The following is a 20,251-nucleotide window of genomic DNA, read 5'->3' on the forward strand; positions in this document are numbered from 1 at the left end:
AAATACTCTGCGAGAGCGGGAATGACACCAACGGACACATGGGCATTTATGAATCTGGTGGATGGATTACGTAAATGTCCATGGACATTCGTATTTGATTTGCACAAGCATTTCAGGGACGGGTGTGACGACATAACTGACAATAAGAGAACATGATAGTGGCCGTTTCAACAAAATGCAGCCCGTCATTTCGGAATGTCAGCGGGAATCAATCGACGATATAGCGGATGTGTTGGATTAAGCCATGGAAATATCCCGGAACAACCTATTTCGACCACAACCTCTTTTCGACCACCTCCTGAAAATGGGTAAAACACTTTTTGCGTCACTTCTGGTAAAAATAAGCTCCAATTGTTAACCATAACAGTAGAACTGTCAGAAGACTTCATTTGAAAAAGAATGGAATGGTAGTGTTAAAAAAACTTCAGTTATACTTGAAACAACACCAATTTGTCATTTTTAATTAATGCCAAATTAGACCCTTCGTTTAAAATGATTTCACATGTAAAAAACTTCTTTTAAAATCGTGTTGTATTTGTTTGCCAGATCTTACATATTTACCAAAGCCTAAAACCTATGCCCTATTGTTTTCTTAGTATAGTGCACAACATTAAAAGCGCATCAAAATATGGTATGTTGCTTATTCTAAAACTAATGAAATTTATCTACAGGTAACTGTATTGAATTGCATTTGGGCGCTCAGTTACCATACAATTAAACATATTGCAGCCTAGGCAGGTCATATGAGGCTCATTCAGAGGTGGACCAGTGATAACAGGGTTCATGATGGGTGAATTTATCATTTTGTACCCATGTGAAAGCCATTAGAAGGGATGATGCATTCCTTTGCCTCTCTTGTGGTGATAAGTAACTAAAAAGTGACTGTATGGCAAATATGTAAATATTTAATTACTTTTTTAAAAATAAAATACATTTAACAGTTTAAACAAGTAATACAAATTAAAATAAAAAATATTGTGCACAAACTTTTGTTGCGAAGTATAGTTAAAGGTCATGGTTGAAAGCATGTTGTATCTGGGTCAAATACAACATGTGACAGCCGCCATTTTGGAGTCAAAATGTAAACAACAGACGATTGAAACAGATTTTATTTTGTTTTTGTTTTTTGAAAGATGAATGATTGCTTTAAATGGTACACACAAACATTTTTTTTTATTCTCACTTATTTATGATTAAAATGTAAATAATCCTTAGGCGGTCGAAAACCCGTTGTTCCGGGATATACATTACATCTTGACAATTATTTATTTCTAATTGATTCCAGGCATTTCTTATGATATGATTTGGGTTCATTTTGAGTTATCATATGTTGGTGACATTTAAGCCGTGCAGAGACATCTCATGAACGCATTGAGAAAAAAACGTCTGGACTGCGAAATTTGATCTTTCACAAAGACAACGCTTCTGCACTTCGGGCTGAATAAACATTACCAACAATAATTTTTTGGGGCTATGAAAGACTGCATTTTCAAGCACACCGGATAGGCAGTTCCGGTAGACGTCAGCCGTGCTGGAAAATTCCATCTGGCACCCCCCCCCATGCCAGATGAGTCACGTGCTGTGACGTAATACTTTTTATTTCTTTCATTACATATTTGAAGTAACCATAATTATGAGATTTCCATTTTTTTAATAGACATTTTTAATAAGTTGGTAGATTGACACAGAAAATGCATTGAAGAAAAAAACATTGACTAGCATACAAGCGCCTACACTGACGTAATCGCATTAGTGAACGTTAACAGTTAACATTATTTCCGAACGAAGTGATCCGTACAATGTGAGTTATGTTTATAAGCTATGTAAAAATTGATTGTTCTATGTGTGATTTAAAAGTAATATATTTACAGTCTAGCAGAATATATTGCTTTAGTTGGATGCATTTTTATTTTTTCTAATCCAAAAACTGACAGAAAAGCAAAGGCAGTCCAGGAACTTTTTGACTGTACCTCGTATTGTTTAAGTTTTATGTACAATCATAGGGATCATTACAGGATAATAAACTTGACTCTCCTAAACACAATTTTATGATCATCACAGGTCTGTGGTGTATAGCTTTTCATGTGAAAGTCAAAATATTGAGTGTTCTCCTGCTTCCTAAACTGGGATATTGTGAAACGGAATATAATTATATTAACACTTTTTGAAATAGATCTGTGAGTTTGTTTATTTTTTATAAAATCTGTATGTAAATCACTTCGCCTGATAATTCCAGAAGTGGTTATATAATGTTGTTATTAAAGCTGCACTCTCACAGATTAACCGTTTTTACAACTGTTATATTTTTTGTTATAGAATGAGCCAACTTTTGCGTAAATGTCTGAAAACCAGTGATTCAAGAATGATCAGACTGCAGTTTTCATATTTATGTTCCATAATTGATAGTTTATGGCTAAAAGTGTTACTAACGCTTTAAGAAAAAAACAAGTTTTTGGACAGTTATCCAAACATATCAGATCCAAAATAAACAGGATTGTTCTCATATAACCAATATGGTTTAATATTTATACGTCAAAATATACATTAACAAGACGCGGATAATATCCGCTACAAACACTGACAATTTCATGAAAATAGTATAATGGTGCAACAGTTACAGGGGTCTGAACAGGGTCACTAACGCAGACCCGAAGCACGCCGGATACATTGGAATGACGTTAACAGTGTGACGTCATCCTAGTATTTTTCAAAATAATCGCCGTCACGCTGGATGCACCGTTGGTGGCGATAAATCCATTGGTGTCGGAATACATCCCTATACCACTCAGAGTCATATTGTTTGATAATTTGTGATGTCGCCGTGCGGAGATCTGTCAGCGAATCAAAACGATTTCCCTTTAATTGGGTTTTGATTGTCGGGAAGATGGCAAAATCAAAAGGTGCCAAATCTGGGGAATATGGTGGGTGGTAAATTGTCTCGAATCCGATTACCCCGATCTCCAAACGTGTCGTTTGTGCAGTATGGGACGATGCATTGTCCATATACAGAATGAAGTTCTCGAGGGGAATCCCCAGCCTCTTGTTCTGCAATGCGTGCACGAGGTCCCGGCGGAGTACCTGTTCAAGTGAAATAAACTTTACGATCCGCTCATGTGATAAGATGTGTGACAAGAAACGATTCGTTATAGGCTAACTACAAAATGACGTTAGATAAAAAATATGGTATCATATACTTTAAATTAACACATAGATTTTGTTCATATAAAAGTAATAAGGGGTACATACAGTGCTAAATATATAGTAATTAATTAGTTTTTACTTCAAACATAATGAAATATTTGAATAACAAAGTCATATTTATATCAAAAGTAAAAAAAATGAATCAAAAATAATTGTTAAGTATAAAAAAATAATCCTACCTTGCTATAATAATCTGCATTTACGATCATATGGCTTGGGACTGCGTGGCTTAAAATCATCCCGTGAATGTCATCAAACATGATGAACATGTTCTTTCCGCAGTTCTTTGACACCCGGGCCTTCTTGGGAGGTGGGGATCCGCTTCGTTTCCACACGGCCGACTGTGATTTTGTCTCGGGGTCATAAAACCAAAGTCACGTCTCGTCTCGTCTGTCGTTAGAATTCTACTTAAAAATCAGTCTCCCTCCCGCTTGAAGGAAAGTTTTGGAATCATGGACACGGCGTTCTATTTCATGGTCTTTGAACAGGCGGTGAACCCAGCGTGCATGAACCTGCAAGCATTACTTGTTTTAAAATTGAAAATTAATTGTGAAAATAATAAAAACCGTGTATTAATTCAATTATTAATTATCTAGATTCTTAGACGTCGCACCGTATTTCTTTTTTCTTCATCTACCCTCATCTTCAAGGCTCTCTCTGCCGTCAAGGAAACGCCGGTGCCATTCGAAAACCAAAGTGCGACTGACACTGTTCTTAACACTTTTCGTCTGTATCATCGTTTTGAATGATACTTGTTTATTTTCGCATATAACGTTCAGATGACGTTTAACTTGCATATGACGTCACAAATATTTCAAATGACGTTTTGGCGTTTTTTCAATATTATCTGAGCTATATATTTTGGAGGTTATTACAGTTGCATTAGACATATGTTAATTGCACAGTGTACTGTGACAGGTGCGCGTTACCATGAGAAAAGGGCAATACAAACACATTCTGCAATAACATCAAACAATAGAAAATACTTTGCGGGTTAAAACGGTATATATATTGTTACACTTAGCAACTCTATATTGTTATGAGTACACCAGTTCTGTATATTTTGGATCATCCCTCGTATTCTATTGTGAGTCATATTACATGACTGAGCTGAACATTGATACCCCAAAAAATCAAAACCATCAACCTATGAGAGTGCAGCTTTAATCTACTTCTTTGAAATTGAAATTATATTTATAACAGTACTATGGAAGACTTTGACTGACCCAGTGACGTAGATTCGGATGTTTTAAAGCTGCACTTTCACAGATACATGAAGACCATTTTAACAGCTTTTTTATTTATATTTTTTTTTGGGAATGAGCCAATTTTTGCATAAATGCCTGGAAACATAAGTGATACAAGACTGCTGACAAAATTATCATATTGCATTATTTCTTATATATGTTTGAAATTTGATCTTTTCGCTTTACTAACGCTTTTAGAAAACGCGAAAGTACGATGATGAAAACACGACAGTACGATAATGAAAACGCGATAGTACGATGATGAAAACGCGACAATACGATGGTGAAAACGCGATAGTACGATGATGAAAACACGATAGTTTATCGCATTATCATCATCGTTCTGTCGTATTACTGCGTTTTCGTTATCATACTGTCGTGTTTTCATAATCGTACTGTCGCGTTTTCACCATCGTAGTTTCTTGATTTCGCGTTTTCATCATCGTACTGTCGAGTATCGCGTTTCAGATCAACACATTCATAGGCGATGGCCCTTACGGCATTCCGTAGTTATTATTATCTAAGAGCGTGTAGTTAAGTGATGACAGGACGTTATAAAGCAATCTTGTCTGACAAAATGCTTAACACTGTTAACACAGAATTGGTGAATTATTAGAACTTTGTTTGAGAAAAGGAGTTTCCAATATTCGAGATTGTAAGTTGAAATATTTGTTTATTTTATCAAAGATTCTTAAACCTTGCTGACAGGGATATGAGTATGTTGTTTGCATCACAGGTAATCGTCACATAGCTTGGTCACTAAAATATGGCCCTTCAGTCCTTTGATATTGTTTAAAAAAATGTGGCCCTTCAGTCCATTGCTATTGTTTAAAAATTAACAAAACATAATAAAAATTGATAAAAAGACATTTCAATAAATTTCGAAGAGTGTAACTTGAAAAAATGTCATTATATATATATCAAATAGACAAATGTCTTATGGGACTACCCCGATCCCGACCCCCCCCCCCCCCCCTCATTTATAGACTTTTGGGTTTTCCATGTACAATCCCACTAATAAGAATGAAACCAAAACGAGGAATATTATTTTATTATTTTATTCTTGTCGTCGGTGACGGTTGCGTAAGCAACACAGTAACAAAGGTATTTATGATTCAGTTGTGATAGGATTTGATGAGCTTTATGTCTTATCCAGAAATCATTTAATTGTGTTTTATTCGATTATGATGAAGCCGCTACTGTAAATATTACACACTCATATTATCAATCATGTATACGTGAATTGAAAGTACGTATAAATGGAACTTCCCTACTAATAAGCATATTGTCTGTAAACAAAACTGCTGATTAACGTTATATTATTATGGATCACGTCTGTATTTCCATCTCACGCAGACAAACACAAGATTGAAACTAATACTTTAAATAAATCAGTCATATATATGCAATATTTTCATTAGACAGTTTGAAAGCGAAAGTGAAAATTAATAGGTTATTCTAAGATTTGTTTTATATTACTTGTAGAATCATAATTCTTTCATGAAAGAATTATAACCATTGTTTCTTATTTAAAGATGGAGAACCCGCCCGACTTTTACCGGATCATGTCTCTCCGCCTGTCCAGGGCGTTAAGCGACATTGGCGTCAACAGGTGGATGGTGAGGAGAAGAAGGAGAACTTTCCTCATGATAGAGGCGAACGATACGATCATTGGTAAACTACGAGGATGTGATTTTACCAGTTTCTATTTCGGGAGTCAGTCAGAGGGAACAACTACACCGGGACTAAACTCCGATATTGACACATTAACCTGCATAAACGACACCAACATCATGTCATCCTGGTCTGAATGGGAAGCCGGGAAGGACAACATGCTGATGGTGAAGGAGGAAACGTGCTCTCCACAACATTATCTTCTACAGGTGATTAGACATGACTCACCTGAACCTTTCATACATTCAAGTGATGTATTCCATGTAGTTGACAGTAAAGGCCGTGTATTATATGTCAACACACACGACGGAATTATCGCCAAAAATCTTGCAATAGCAAATAACATGCCTCACTACTCCAGTGGCCCATCTAATAGCCTTGATAAAATGTATGACTATGTGCTCGCGCATTGGTGCAGGTCACTTCCGCTAGAATGCCACGGGTGGTTTGAACGGCCAAGGCCCGGACACTGGCCGACACCGGAACTGTTAAGAGATGTAAAGGAGTGTGGGTGTTTTCTTGTTCCTGATGGATACTTTGACAGCTATTACAGACATGTTGAATGGAGAATTTCTCCTAGTCTTATTGAGAGAACACTGATGTTTAGCATGAAAACAGTACAGCTTAAATGTTATGTGGTTCTGAAGATTCTAAAATCACACGTCATCAACCCCCTTTTAGATAATGAAGGAAAACTGACAAGTTTTCACTGCAAAACTGCCCTGCTTTTCGCCGCGGAAAGGTTGCCGTCCGGAATGTGGAGAGAAAATCGCCTGATGGAATGTATTGTGTATTGTTTGAAATTGTTGCTTGGTTGGACGAAAACCGGTATGTGCCCTCACTACATTGTAGCAGGCGTGAATCTTTTTCATGGAAAATTTACAAGTCGGCAGTTAGCAAATCTTTCTAAGATCCTTTCAAATATCATTGACACTCACTTAATAGTAATCGCGTACATACAAGCAGACGACATGGGCAACCGGATGTTCAGCACAACTATCAGAACTGTTCGCTACAGTGAAACGTGTTACATATCGACAAACACTAGTTTATGTAGATGGCTAAGTGTCTTTGCTCACCACAGAATAAATTACGATTTTCAGATTATTCTGTCTATGATGTCTGATTTGAAGCCTGTATATATGATTTCATATTTCGGCCTATATCTTAAAATAATACGTACATATGTTCATGGGCTGCCGTTTCCATTAAGAGAACACACTTTTGACTATTTTTTTAAACAAGTTCAGAGTGTTTTAGCATCCACTGCTGCATCATGTTGCATACGGAATGGTTGTGTTGTTCCGAGATATATACTGTCTCTGTTCGAAAGTTCCCTAGATACGGATGTGGCGTCATCAAGACTGAAGTTGGCTTCTTTTCTCGTCTGTCATAATGAGCTTGAAAGAGCAGCGGACGTTCTGAATGATGTTCAACGTAGATATGACGACAACGTACAAGCTGTATGTGCATGTGGAAATATGGATCCTCTAGATACAGAACATCACAAACCACTGTGCACTACCAGTGTTGTTAATAACGATGACGTGTTATTAACAAACAAAATGGCAGTATGTGTTCGCTTCTTGAGACAGGAGTTGTTCTGTGCACCACCGATATTACACTACGAGATGGTGAGGGGATTAGGCGAGGATATCAATCATAGGGATGTTAAAGAGCGTTATTGGATGAACTGGGCCGTTGTGGACTCACTGCCTTACCTCTACTACCTGCAGTACCTGACTTTCCGTGATCTCGGCCAGCGAGAAAGAAAACTACAAGCTTTAATGAACTTATTTAACTGCATTTTTGACGCCAGCCGTCGTTCCCATCTCTACCACCATGAGACGTATGTTAACCTGGTTGGGCACTGCATGGAGATGGGGGGCCTTCCGGAGTTGGCGTTACCACTGTACAGGGCATCCGTCGAAGCGATGCCTAGGAACAACGCGGCGCACTGGCATATTTACAGACTCAATCATGGCTACGAGATTTAGATTTAAACTTGAGAAAGCATGTTTTAATATGTTTCATTACTATATATGCCAGTGAGTTTATATTAATGAAAATAAATCATGTTTTCATTTAATGGATAAGGTTTTGTATGATTATTAAAAATTGTATTTTTATTATTATTCTTTTTTTATTATTATTCTTTTAATTGTTATCATTATTATTATTATAATTATTATTATTATTATCATTATTATTATTATTATTGTTATTATTATCATATTAGTTTGGCTTTGTCCTAATTTTCATAATGATAAGTATGTTTGACCAAAGTAACACTGACCTGTGTCCCTTTTTCTTTGACACTTAAAGATAAATTTATTTATATCCTTCTTTTCTTTTCTTAATTTTTGTTCGCAAATCATGCACACTTGATAGCAACCATGGCGGTGATACGCTTAAGCTATTTCCACGCCAACAAAACTAGGGATTATTTGATCCATATGTTGCCAGGAAAAATGATCGTTCCATCTGCCATTAGTTAACAGTTGAAACAGAGGCAATTTCTTTTGATAAAATAGGGATCGAATTTAAAAGAAGCTGCAAATAGACACAATCAAAGTCCCGAAGTTTTGTATTTTGAATCTTTTAAAACAACAACTGCTCACTTCATAGTATATATTTGTATTTTTTATCTTGAATATGGCTTAGATAGGACATGACTGGAGTATATAAAAGTGTACACTTTTAACGCTACCGTTAAAGCTGCACTCTCACAGATTGACCGATTTCACATTTTCTCAATTTTATCTCAGAATCAGCTGATTTGGGATCAGTGCTTTAAATTCAGTCATATAAGACAACTTACAACAGAATAAATCTCAATTGTTTGAAAAAATGCCGAAAATTACATTTTTCTTAAAGCGTTTGAAACGCTTTAAGCCATTAAACATCAATTTTCGAACGTATCTATTTAAAACTGCCATCTCACATCTTATCACCAGTCTTATATCATTGCTTTCCAGACATTTACGCAAAATTTGGCTTATTCCACAACAATTTAAAAAGTTGTCAAAACGGTACATCTGTTAGAGTGCAGCTTTAAGACATTGAAAATGTATATAGAAACTATGGCGGTTTGGTCCACAATATTGCATAAATAAAACGACAATAGCCCTATAATTATGTTTAGCTTATTTGGAAGTTCAAATTTAACAAGTGTTTCATACCTGGAAGTTATCTAATTGATAAAAACACGACATCAGGGGCGTATCTGGACGCTTTTTAAAAGTACGCCAAGTATAAGCAGCGTAGTTGCGACAATAGCAGAAACGCTGCGAGTGTGTGGTAGGTGCGGGAGGGGGCATTTAAAGACAAAAGGGAACTTTCATGCTATATTTCAGTGCTAAAATGAAATTTTGTCTGTTATTTCCGTACAACTTTCATGTTTATTAAACCTTCTATCAAACTAACACAATCAATTAAAATGGAATGAAATTTGGATCGAAGGCTCACACAATGCTCTTGTGAACCGAAATGTTCGTGAGAATTTTCGCCGTTCCAAAGAAAACAGACTACATTATTCAAAATCGATAATGCGCACATAGTGATGTTTAATATCGTCAATAGCAGTTTAAATATTATAACATCAGAGCCAGATCGCGATCTTTTGTTCGATTTATTAACTTTACTAGTTGTTCATATAGAGTCGAACCTCGTTGGCTCGAACTCGCTTGGCTCGAATTCCTGGAAGGCTCGAACTTTGGGTAAAGGACCGATTTCTTGATATAAGTAAAAGGTAAAAAATCCCGCTTGGCTCGAATTTTTCGAAGCTCGAGGTATTTTCACTGGTCCGTGGGAGTTCGAGCCAACGGGATTCGACTGTACATGATATTTAAAACATCGGCTATGGTAACTGTTCAAAAGATTAATCAAACATAATTAGAAAATTAAACAATTAGGCGTTTTTACACGTCTTCCCTCATGTCTGTCTTGTTTTCCATGACTTTTGACATTTATCGCGTTTTATGAGATTTGGAACTGACAGTAAATCACTGGCTCGAGCATTTGACCTCGACCTTGAACTGTGAGATTGACCTTTTGCAGGGCGGTTAGAGCGTGATTTCCGCATATCGCGTAAATGTTATGCACCAGTCAATTGTAACCACGCCCTCCCTCCCCCAGGTCCGGGGGTATATCGGGGATAGCCGGGGAAATGGCCGTGTTTTTAACTTTGAGGTGGCCCCGCAGTGCCGGGTGAATGCGGTGGTTTTGTCTTCGCATTAAATATAGCGGGAAATGGACCTTACCTATGGTCTTTGGGGTGCAGGGGAATTTGGCGGGGATTTAACTATCTGTTCGTCGGGGGGGGGGGGGGGCGTGGTTACAATTGACTGGTGCATTATGAACACGTTTCTCATGAAAATCATTCGGTTGGTGTAAAATTTAAAGAGCATACGGGAAATAACAGGCAAAATCTATGGCTGGAATATTTGACCTGAAACTGTGACCGTTCATTTGAACAACTTTCAAGGTGTTTAGAAGATATTGAATTAAAATGAAATCTATTGCTCGGACATTTGGAGTTGAGCTGGGGTTAAGCACGTCGTCTCAAAGTAGTGAATAATTGACCTTCAGGTGTTAAAAATATTGAGGGGACAAGATATATATGACTCTGTCATTTGACAATAAAATGTGACTTTTACTTGAAGTAGTGAATTATTGACCCGAAATTCATGAACATTCTTCCAGAGGTTTTAAACCGTTGAGGTATCAACGGGGCGAACTTAAATGGTTCGAACATTTAAATCTGATTATATTAGTCGTTGAGAAACTCATCAGTATTAACCTTTGATCAGTAATGGGGTCATTTTTAACGGCTAGTAATTTTTAAATGTCAGGGATCGAATGTCCGTGGAGAGAGACAACTAAGTGTGTCAGAAAATAACCAGGGACTTCCGCAATCTCACTGGCTAGCTTCTTTATACGCAAAGCCGGGTCGAAACTCCAGCCTACAACTTCCTAGACCGGTTAAATAAAAAAATATCAATGCATTGAAATCCACCGATCTTGTATTTACAGAATGCATCCCGGATTTAGAGACATCACTGGTACATTTTTCGTGTAGTATTAATGCGACCTCTGGTTAAGACCATCAATATTCCTTGTTTGTTGAGCGGTAAGGGGGTGTGTGAAAAAACAAATATAGCGCGTTATCAACCAATGATTCGCAATTATTTCTTATTTAAAAAAAGCAAATTCAGAAATACGTATGCTTCTAAATAACTCCTTTAAACATATTTCAAATTATATACAAAACCAATTCTTTACATTGGCAAACAAATAATGTTCAATCTCTCTGCACGCCTGTGTGTTTGTGTTCCTAAACTATCCTTCAGAAAATCATTATAAATGTGGACATCAGGGGCCGGCACAGGATTCGGCGTTAGAGGGGGCGTAACTAAGGGGCGTACCTTTTGACTTGCGCCCCTCCCTCAGAAACGCTATTTATTTGGTGTGAAGTAGTGGCAGGGGGGATTGGGGGTCCTCCCCCATGAATATTTTAACAATTTCTAGTCCAAATTAGTGCATCTTGGTCGTATGCTATTACTTTTCTTCTCCTATATTGAAATAAAAAGTAAACTTTGAAGATTTTAGATGGGGGGGGGCGGGGCGCCGGTTCCCCCCCCCCCCCCACCGAATCCGCTAGTGGACATTGAGTCTAAATTGTCTTGTTTTACAGATCAAACTAGATATCTTTATCCTGTCCTCCTGTTTCACTTCATCTTTGTTATTTGTCTTTGTTTCGTTTGTTTTACCTTAAAGCGTCTGGTATTCTTATACATGAAACAATCCTATTTACTTTGTAAGACACCAATTCATGAGTATGCGAGCTATTTAAGTTGAACAAAAGCTTGAGATAATTTAACAATTGTTCGAAAGAATACACGGAATATAATACACAATAGCAGCATTTCGGGTCATGGGAATACCATGATTATCCAATTAAACAAAGAAAACTCGTGCAAACTGCATTGCCTTTTATATATTAAGATAAAGCAGAAAACACAATAGCGCATTACTAAATGCATAGACACTACATCACGTGGTATTCAATATGACTTTAGTTTATTGGACTAAATCGTTAAAACGTTCACCAGCTATCAACACTGATTTCAAGTATAAAATTTTCAAAGGTCAATTATTAATTATTGAACATGCTTCATTTCGACTTGAAGCTGTATAGTAACGCATTTGGAAATCTAATGAATTCAATCAAACTTGACCAAATTATGAAATAAAAAGAACAGAAACAGGTTTAGTTGCCAACATTTAATGAAAAATCTGTCAAGGGGTCATGGTTTTTGTCTAACGGACACCTAACAAGGGACACAAACACCTTTCAAAAGACCACAGACAGACCAGACAGATCATATGCATCTACATATTCGTATGTGTTCATGTTAAAGTTCTCGTATTTGAACGGTCAGTGAAATGCGAGTTCTAGTGGCCAGCGGGAATCTTGCCCAAGGGCCCGTGCCCCCAAAGTTGGACGGCAAATGAACCCTAAAACATATAATTCCAACCTTAAATTGATACTGTAACACGTATAACGCTGATATACATCGTATATTTATAAAAGGAAATCATAAGTATGTGCACTTTATAAGAAAAAAAGTATTCTTGAATAAAGGGTTAAAATACATGAACGATTTTAAACATGTCCATCAACGTATTTGTATAAGAGTTTTCGCCTTTGAACGGTCAGCTGAAAACGAGGTGCATGGCGGATCGAGCGGGAGGTGAACACAAGCCCCCCCCTTAAGTTTGACCGCAATTGTACCTTAAAAAAAACAATTTTATTCTTAAGTTGATACCTTAACAATTAAAACGCTGATATACATAGTATATACAAAATGATTTATTTTCATAAGTATGTCCACTATGTAAGATTTGAAAAAAATAATATTCTGAAGTGAGGGGCTGAAATGCATCAACGATTTTAAACATGTCATTTCTATTATCCGTAAAATCAAAGTTTTCAGGGGGTTGTGTCCTCCCACACACACACCCACACACACACACACTCCCCAGTTATGAAGGGAACGGACGCAACCCAACGCAACCGAATCGTTTGGAAAACAAAAAATACTCAGTGTTCAGCGCGAAATGCCTCGCAAAAGCCTTTATATTAGCCAGTGCGCATGCGCGAGCTTCTAAATAATTGACTGATTTCTTTAAGCAATAAAGGACTAAATGGAAATTTGTTGGTATTCGGTTTAAATCTGCTTAATGGACTCTTGTCTGTCACCGCTCTTCTAAATGATTAACTGTGTATTTGTCCAGCGAACCCTTTGGCAAAGGTGGCATGAGTCTGGATACTTAAAGTACTAGTTGTCATATCCTTTCGAACGCTTGTACATTATTACGAAACATGTGTTAAGTGGGATTCTTTCATCGAAATATGCTTTCAAATTAGCAAACGCTGTCTTATATATGCGGCATTTTAAAAGAAAAGAGAACATGTTATTTTAAGCTATCCGAGTCTCTAACTGCACAAAATTAGATTTATTTGCTCGAAATAGTATTGGTAACCTCAAGTGCAGATATGTTCATTTAAACGCAAATAACAACATGAGGATTTTACCTATGGGTATAAACTTGTATGAATTATTGAGGTGGGGTAAATTTCACCCGTGGTATTTCATGTGATGTAAGCACACCAGTTGATTTCGGTGTATTTTTTTAGTTTGGCAGGGGTTTACAGTAAAGAAAAGTTATTAACAAAGAAAATGTTATTAATACAACTTACTGTAAAACCTTTTTTGAGATTTCCCGGATTTCCCTTTGTTTCTATATATAAAGGATTAAAATGTATGAACTATCATGTAAATTTTGAGATGAATATTTTGTTTTTATCATTAGCTTTCTGTCCGTTTTGTAGACTCATAAACTATCACAATGAAATGCTAAACTTTCAAAAACATTTTCAATTAACATGACACGACCTGTCAGTCAAACTAGCCGGTCGATACTCGACTGAGCAATCACCATCTAAATTAGGCGGGGCTTATCAGTAATCGTTACCATCTGTCATGACCTCCAACAGTCTACACTTATCAACAGTAGTTTATTTTCGCTTTATATGCAAATATTTTCTCGTAACTGAAATATAGTTAAGACAATGAAAGAAATCCGAAATACTGACATTTTCCCTTAATTTTGCTCAAATTATGCATTTCATTGTACTTGTGTGATAACAAAGATACATTTAAGTAGACTATTTGAACCCTCCAAATGTATTAATCGTTAATTTAACCGTACATAATATACGTATATTATCCGTTAGTAAATAAATAGGAAATTATATCATTATCAGTATTAGTGTAGAATATTGACGATATCATGCGATTTTTTTTCCCTTTTAAAATTTGTCTTCTTTTTGTACGTTAAATTTTGAATCCGAACATATACATTTACTTTAAGGTTTTCCCGGACATACCTTGAGGAGAAACGACTAAGCTGATTTGAGTTACATTTTTTAATTTAGATAAAAAGATTTAATATCATCACGGATCTATAGCCTATAGGTTCGTGCTATCATATAACTTAAGATCAAAAAACGTACAAACGAATAGATAAAACAAAATCATCTTTGTAAATAACGCAGATCGAATTATAAACATGTGATAATGACTATGATAATTCCTAAATTCCTCGTTGCTTGTAAGAACAGTTTTGCAATTCATTTAATATTGGTATTTGTGAAATTTAATGTTAATTTTGGCTAGAAGCACGTATTACCTGATATTGCCAATAAACTGAAACAGAACTCGAAACTGATATTGATACATTCAGATACACATGAAGGTAGTTATATTTATACTAATAATTCATTAAACTTGTGAAATATCAGGTGGTTTTAAATGTAGAAAGGAAGGAAAACAGCAAAATCCGTTTGAGTTTTGACATTTGATATAAGCAAACGTCGTTTTTTTACTTTCGTAAAGGAAATTAATACAAAATTTGTTTCCCTAAATTTGAGTTTTAAAAAGATGCTTGCTGTAACAAAATACGGATGTTATTTTGAAATTATTAGTTTTTAAATTTCGACATTAAAACATTTCTATCTAAATCATACATTACATTCGCTAAATATTGATAAACGGATTTAATGTTATCCTTGCTTTAAATGCTATGTTTAACCAAGTTCCATGCTTTTTTTTATCTGATTGTCAAGTAGTATTTCTATATTATTATCGTCTGATTCTGCCTATTTATCGGAGGTTCCTTACAAAGGAGTCACGCGACACTGTAGGCGTAGCCTTATCGCTATCGGCGTAGTGTCAATTGTGTCTTGGTACCTGCCACCATTGTTTCTGGGTAACTGCCCCCAATGGGTCTGAGTACCTGTCACCATTATGTCTGGGTAACTGTCCACATAAGGTCTGGGTAACTGTCCCAATTACGTCTGGGTACCTGACCCCATTAAGTCTTGGTTACTACCCTCATTGGGTCTGGGTAGCTGTCCACATTAAGTATGGGTTACTGACACCATTGAGTCTGGGTAACTGCCCCAAATGGGTCTGGGTAGCTGTCCCGATTAGGTCTGGGTAACTGCCCCGAATGGTAATGGGTTACTGCCACCATTAAGTCTTGGTAAAAGTACACATTACCCTTGGTTTCTGACAACATTGGGTCTAGGTATCTGACCCTATTGGGTCTGGGTAACTGTCACCATTGGGTCTGAGTCACTGTCCATAATAGATCTGGGTTTCTGCTCCAAATCGGTCTCTTTTGCTGCCCCCAATCAGAATGGGTCTGGGCAACTTTCCCAATTGAATTTGTTTTACTGCCCCAAATGGGTATGGGGTACTGCCCTAAATTGGTCTTGGTTGCTGCCCCCAATAGGTCTGGGTAACTGCTACCATTTGGTCTGGGTAACTGTCCCCATTGGGTCTGGGTGACTGCCCCCAATGGGTCTGGGTTACTGCCATGGGACTGGGAAACTGCCCCAAATGGGTCGGGGTAACTGCCCCAATTGGTCTGGGCTACTGCCCCAAATGGGTCTGGGTAACAGTCAACATTGGGTCTGAGTAATTAACCACATTGTTCCTGGGTAACTGTCCCATTTGGGTCTGGGTAACTGTCCCCATTGAATCTGGGCAACTGTCTACATTGGGTCTGGGTAACTGTCCACATTACGTCTGGGTAACTGTCCACAATGGGTCTGGGTAATTGACCACATTGGGTCTAGGTAACAGTCCACATTACCTCTGGGTAACTTTCCCCTTTAGATCTGGGCAAGTGTCTACATTGGGTCTGGACAACAGTCCACATTACGTCTGGGTAACTGTCCACATTGAGTCTGGGTAACTGGCCCCATTGATTCTGGGTAACTGTCCCCATTGAGTCTGGGTAACTGGCCCCATTGAATCTGGATAACTGTCCCCATTTAGTCTGGGTGACTGTCCCCAATAGGCCTGTGTGATTGCCTAATTGAGTCTGGAAAACTCTCCCCATTGAGTCTGGGTAACTGTCCCCAATGGGTCTGGATAACTGCCCCCTAATAGGTCTGGGTAACTGCCCCTTAATAGGTCTGGGTAACTGTCCCCATTGAGTGAAGGAAACTCTCCCCATTGGGTATGGCAATCTGCCCCCATTGAGTCTGGCAACCCGTCCCCATTGGGTCTCGCTAACTGTCCCAATTTAGTTTGGTAAACTGCCCCCATTGAGTCTGGCAACCCGTCCCCATTGGGTCTCGCTAACTGTCCCAATTTAGTTTGGTAAACTGCCCCCATTGAGTCTGGCAACCCGTCCCCATTGGGTCTCGCTAACTGTCCCAATTTAGTTTGGTAAACTGCCCCCATTGAGTCTGGCAACCCGTCCCCATTGGGTCTCGCTAACTGTCCCAATTTAGTTTGGTAAACTGCCCCCATTGAGTCTGGCAACCCGTCCCCATTGGGTCTCGCTAACTGTCCCAATTTAGTTTGGTAAACTGCCCCCATTGAGTCTGGCAACCCGTCCCCATCGGGTCTCGCTAACTGTCCCAATTTAGTTTGGTAAACTGCCCCCATTGAGTCTGGCAAACTGCCTCCATTGTGTCTGGGTCAGCAATAACTAAACAACATTACATTAACGATCTTGTAAGGTGGAAGATAATCGGTCACAAAAAGAGTCCAAAAGCAATCTACAAATTAATGTCAGGTGCAAAAAAATAAGAATAAGACGGGAAAACGGAAACGGAAATATCTCTTTTGTCACACGTTTTTGGAAATATATCGATGTACATGAACAATGCACTCCTGAAAAATAAGTCCATCATCAATCTTATAGTTAAGTTATAAACAGTACAATGTGCTAAGAAATGTTCGAACAACAAAATATCTGCACTTGAAATCAGAATTGGTTAATTAATAAATACTGGCTATAAAAGAAGTTACCTATATTTACCACAAAATTGTGTAACCTTTGTTTATTTTATCTAAGAATTTTAAACTTTTCTGACAGGTAAATAATTTTGTTTTGTGTATCTTAGTTACAGTCTTTAAATAACTCATACATTATGTAACGAATAAACTATTATTTGCTGAGATTTTCACAGATGTGCAGTAGTTAGCTGGTTTTGCAGGACATGTGTGTATAAATGTACCAGTGGATCGATACATGTGGATGCGTTACTCTCCAGGTTGTGCCTTAAAACAATGTCATCGTTAATGTTTAGACTTCTGGTCATCTCACTTAACGTTTCATTGCTGTCCCGGTTGTACCTTCAAACACTAAATAAATAAACAATGTCGTAGTTAATGTAAAGACTACCTGGCTTCTCCCTGTATATTTCATTTCTGTCCCGGTTGTACCTTTAAACACTAAATAAATAAACAATGTCATAGTTAATGTTTAGACTACTGGTCATCTCACTTAACGTTCCATTGCTGTCCCGGTTGTACCTGTAAACACTAAATAAATAAACAATGTCATGGTTAATTTTAAGACTACCGGGCTTCTCCCTGTACATTTCATTACTGTCCCGGTTGTACCTTTAAACACTAAATAAATAAACAATGTCATAGTTAATGTAAAGACTACCTGGCTTCTCCCTGTACATTTCATTACTGTCCCGGTTGTACCTTTAAACACTAAATAAATAAACAATGTCATAGTTAATGTTAAGACTACCGGGCTTCTTCCTGTACATTCCATAACTGCCCCGGTTGTAACTGTAAACACTAAATAAATAAACAATGTCATAGTTAATGTAAAGACTACCTGGCTTTTCCCTGTACATTTCATTACTGTCCCGGTTGTAACTGTAAACACTTAATAAATAAACAATGTCATAGTTAATGTAAAGACTACCTGGCTTCTCCTTGTACATTTCATTACTGTCCCGGTTGTACCTTTAAACACTAAATAAATAAACAATGTCATAGTTAATGTAAAGACTACCTGGCTTCTCCTTGTACATTTCATTACTGTCCCGGTTGTACCTTTAAACACTAAATAAATAAACAATATCATAGTTAATGTAAAGACTACCTGGCTTCTCCTTGTACATTTGATTACTGTCCCGAATGTACCTTTAAACACTAAATAAATAAACAATGTCATAGTTAATGTAAACACTACTGGTCATCTCACTAAACGTTTCATTGCTGTCCCGGTTGTACCTTTAAACACTAAAGAAATAAACAATGTCATAGTTAATGTAAACACTACTGGTCATCTCACTTAACGTTTCATTGCTGTCCCGGTTGTACCTTTAAACACTAAATAAATAAACAATGTCATAGTTAATGTAAAGACTACATGGCTTTTCCCTGTACATTTCATTACTGTCCCGGTTGTACCTTTAAACTCTAAATAAATAAACAATGTCATGGTTAATGTAAACACTACTGGTCATCTCACTAAACGTTTCATTGCTGTCCCGGTTGTACCTTTAAACACTAAATAAATAAACAATGTCATAGTTAATGTAAACACTACTGGTCATCTCACTTAACGTTTCATTGCTGTCCCGGTTGTACCTTTAAACACTAAATAAATAAACAATGTCATAGTTAATGTAAACACTACTGGTCATCTCACTTAACGTTTCATTGCTGTCCCGGTTGTACCTTTAAACACTAAATAAATAAACAATGTCATAGTTAATGTAAATACTACCTGGCTTTTCCCTGTACATTTCATTACTGTCCCGGTTGTACCTTTAAACACTAAATAAATAAACAATGTCATAGTTAATGTAAACACTACTGGTCATCTCACTAAACGTTTCATTGCTGTCCCGGTTGTACCTTTAAACACTAAAGAAATAAACAATGTCATAGTTAATGTAAACACTACTGGTCATCTCGCTTAACGTTTCATTGCTGTCCCGGTTGTACCTTTAAACACTAAATAAATAAACAATGTCATAGTTAATGTAAAGACTACCTGGCTTTTCCCTGTACATTTCATTACTGTCCCGGTTGTACCTTTAAACTCTAAATAAATAAACAATGTCATGGTTAATGTAAACACTACTGGTCATCTCACTAAACGTTTCATTGCTGTCCCGGTTGTACCTTTAAACACTAAATAAATAAACAATGTCATAGTTAATGTAAACACTACTGGTCATCTCACTTAACGTTTCATTGCTGTCCCGGTTGTACCTTTAAACACTAAATAAATAAACAATGTCATAGTTAATGTAAAGACTACCTGGCTTTTCCCTGTACATTTCATTACTGTCCCGGTTGTACCTTTAAACTCTAAATAAATAAACAATGTCATAGTTAATGTAAACACTACTGGTCATCTCACTAAACGCTTCATTGCTGTCCCGGTTGTACCTTTAAACACTAAATAAATAAACAATGTCATAGTTAATGTAAACACTACTGGTCATCTCACTTAACGTTTCATTGCTGTCCCGGTTGTACCTTTAAACACTAAATAAATAAACAATGTCATAGTTAATGTAAACACTACTGGTCATCTCACTTAACGTTTCATTGCTGTCCCGGTTTTACCTTTAAACACTAAATAAATAAACAATGTCATAGTTAATGTAAAGACTACCTGGCTTTTCCCTGTACATTTCATTACTGTCCCGGTTGTACCTTTAAACACTAAATAAATAAACAATGTCATAGTTAATGTAAACACTACTGGTCATCTCACTAAAC

At 37.0% G+C, this 20,251-nt stretch overlaps 1 protein-coding gene across 2 annotated transcripts; it reads left to right on the forward strand.

Moving 5' to 3' along the window:
* Positions 1-5,002: 5,002 nt before the first annotated feature.
* On the forward strand, positions 5,003-9,257 carry LOC128213950 (uncharacterized). Of its 2 annotated transcripts, none has more exons than XM_052920072.1 (2): positions 5,003-5,103; positions 5,984-9,257. In XM_052920072.1, the coding sequence occupies exon 2, from the start codon at positions 5,984-5,986 to the stop codon at positions 8,117-8,119; it is 2,136 nt and encodes a 711-aa protein (XP_052776032.1). In that variant the 5' UTR covers positions 5,003-5,103; the 3' UTR covers positions 8,120-9,257. The 2 variants fall into 2 exon arrangements, with proteins under 2 accessions (XP_052776032.1, XP_052776033.1); XM_052920073.1 differs by lacking the exon at positions 5,003-5,103 and adding an exon at positions 5,502-5,552.
* The last annotated feature ends 10,994 nt before the right edge of the window (positions 9,258-20,251 follow it).

The sequence above is a fragment of the Mya arenaria genome, chromosome 13, assembly GCF_026914265.1.
Source record: "Mya arenaria isolate MELC-2E11 chromosome 13, ASM2691426v1".
Taxonomy (NCBI): Eukaryota; Metazoa; Mollusca; class Bivalvia; order Myida; family Myidae; genus Mya; species Mya arenaria.

Bases quoted from the DNA above. Each gene is read 5' to 3' on its own strand.
- LOC128213950 (XM_052920072.1), top strand. From the start codon at position 5,984: ATGGAGAACCCGCCCGACTTTTACCGGATCATGTCTCTCCGCCTGTCC.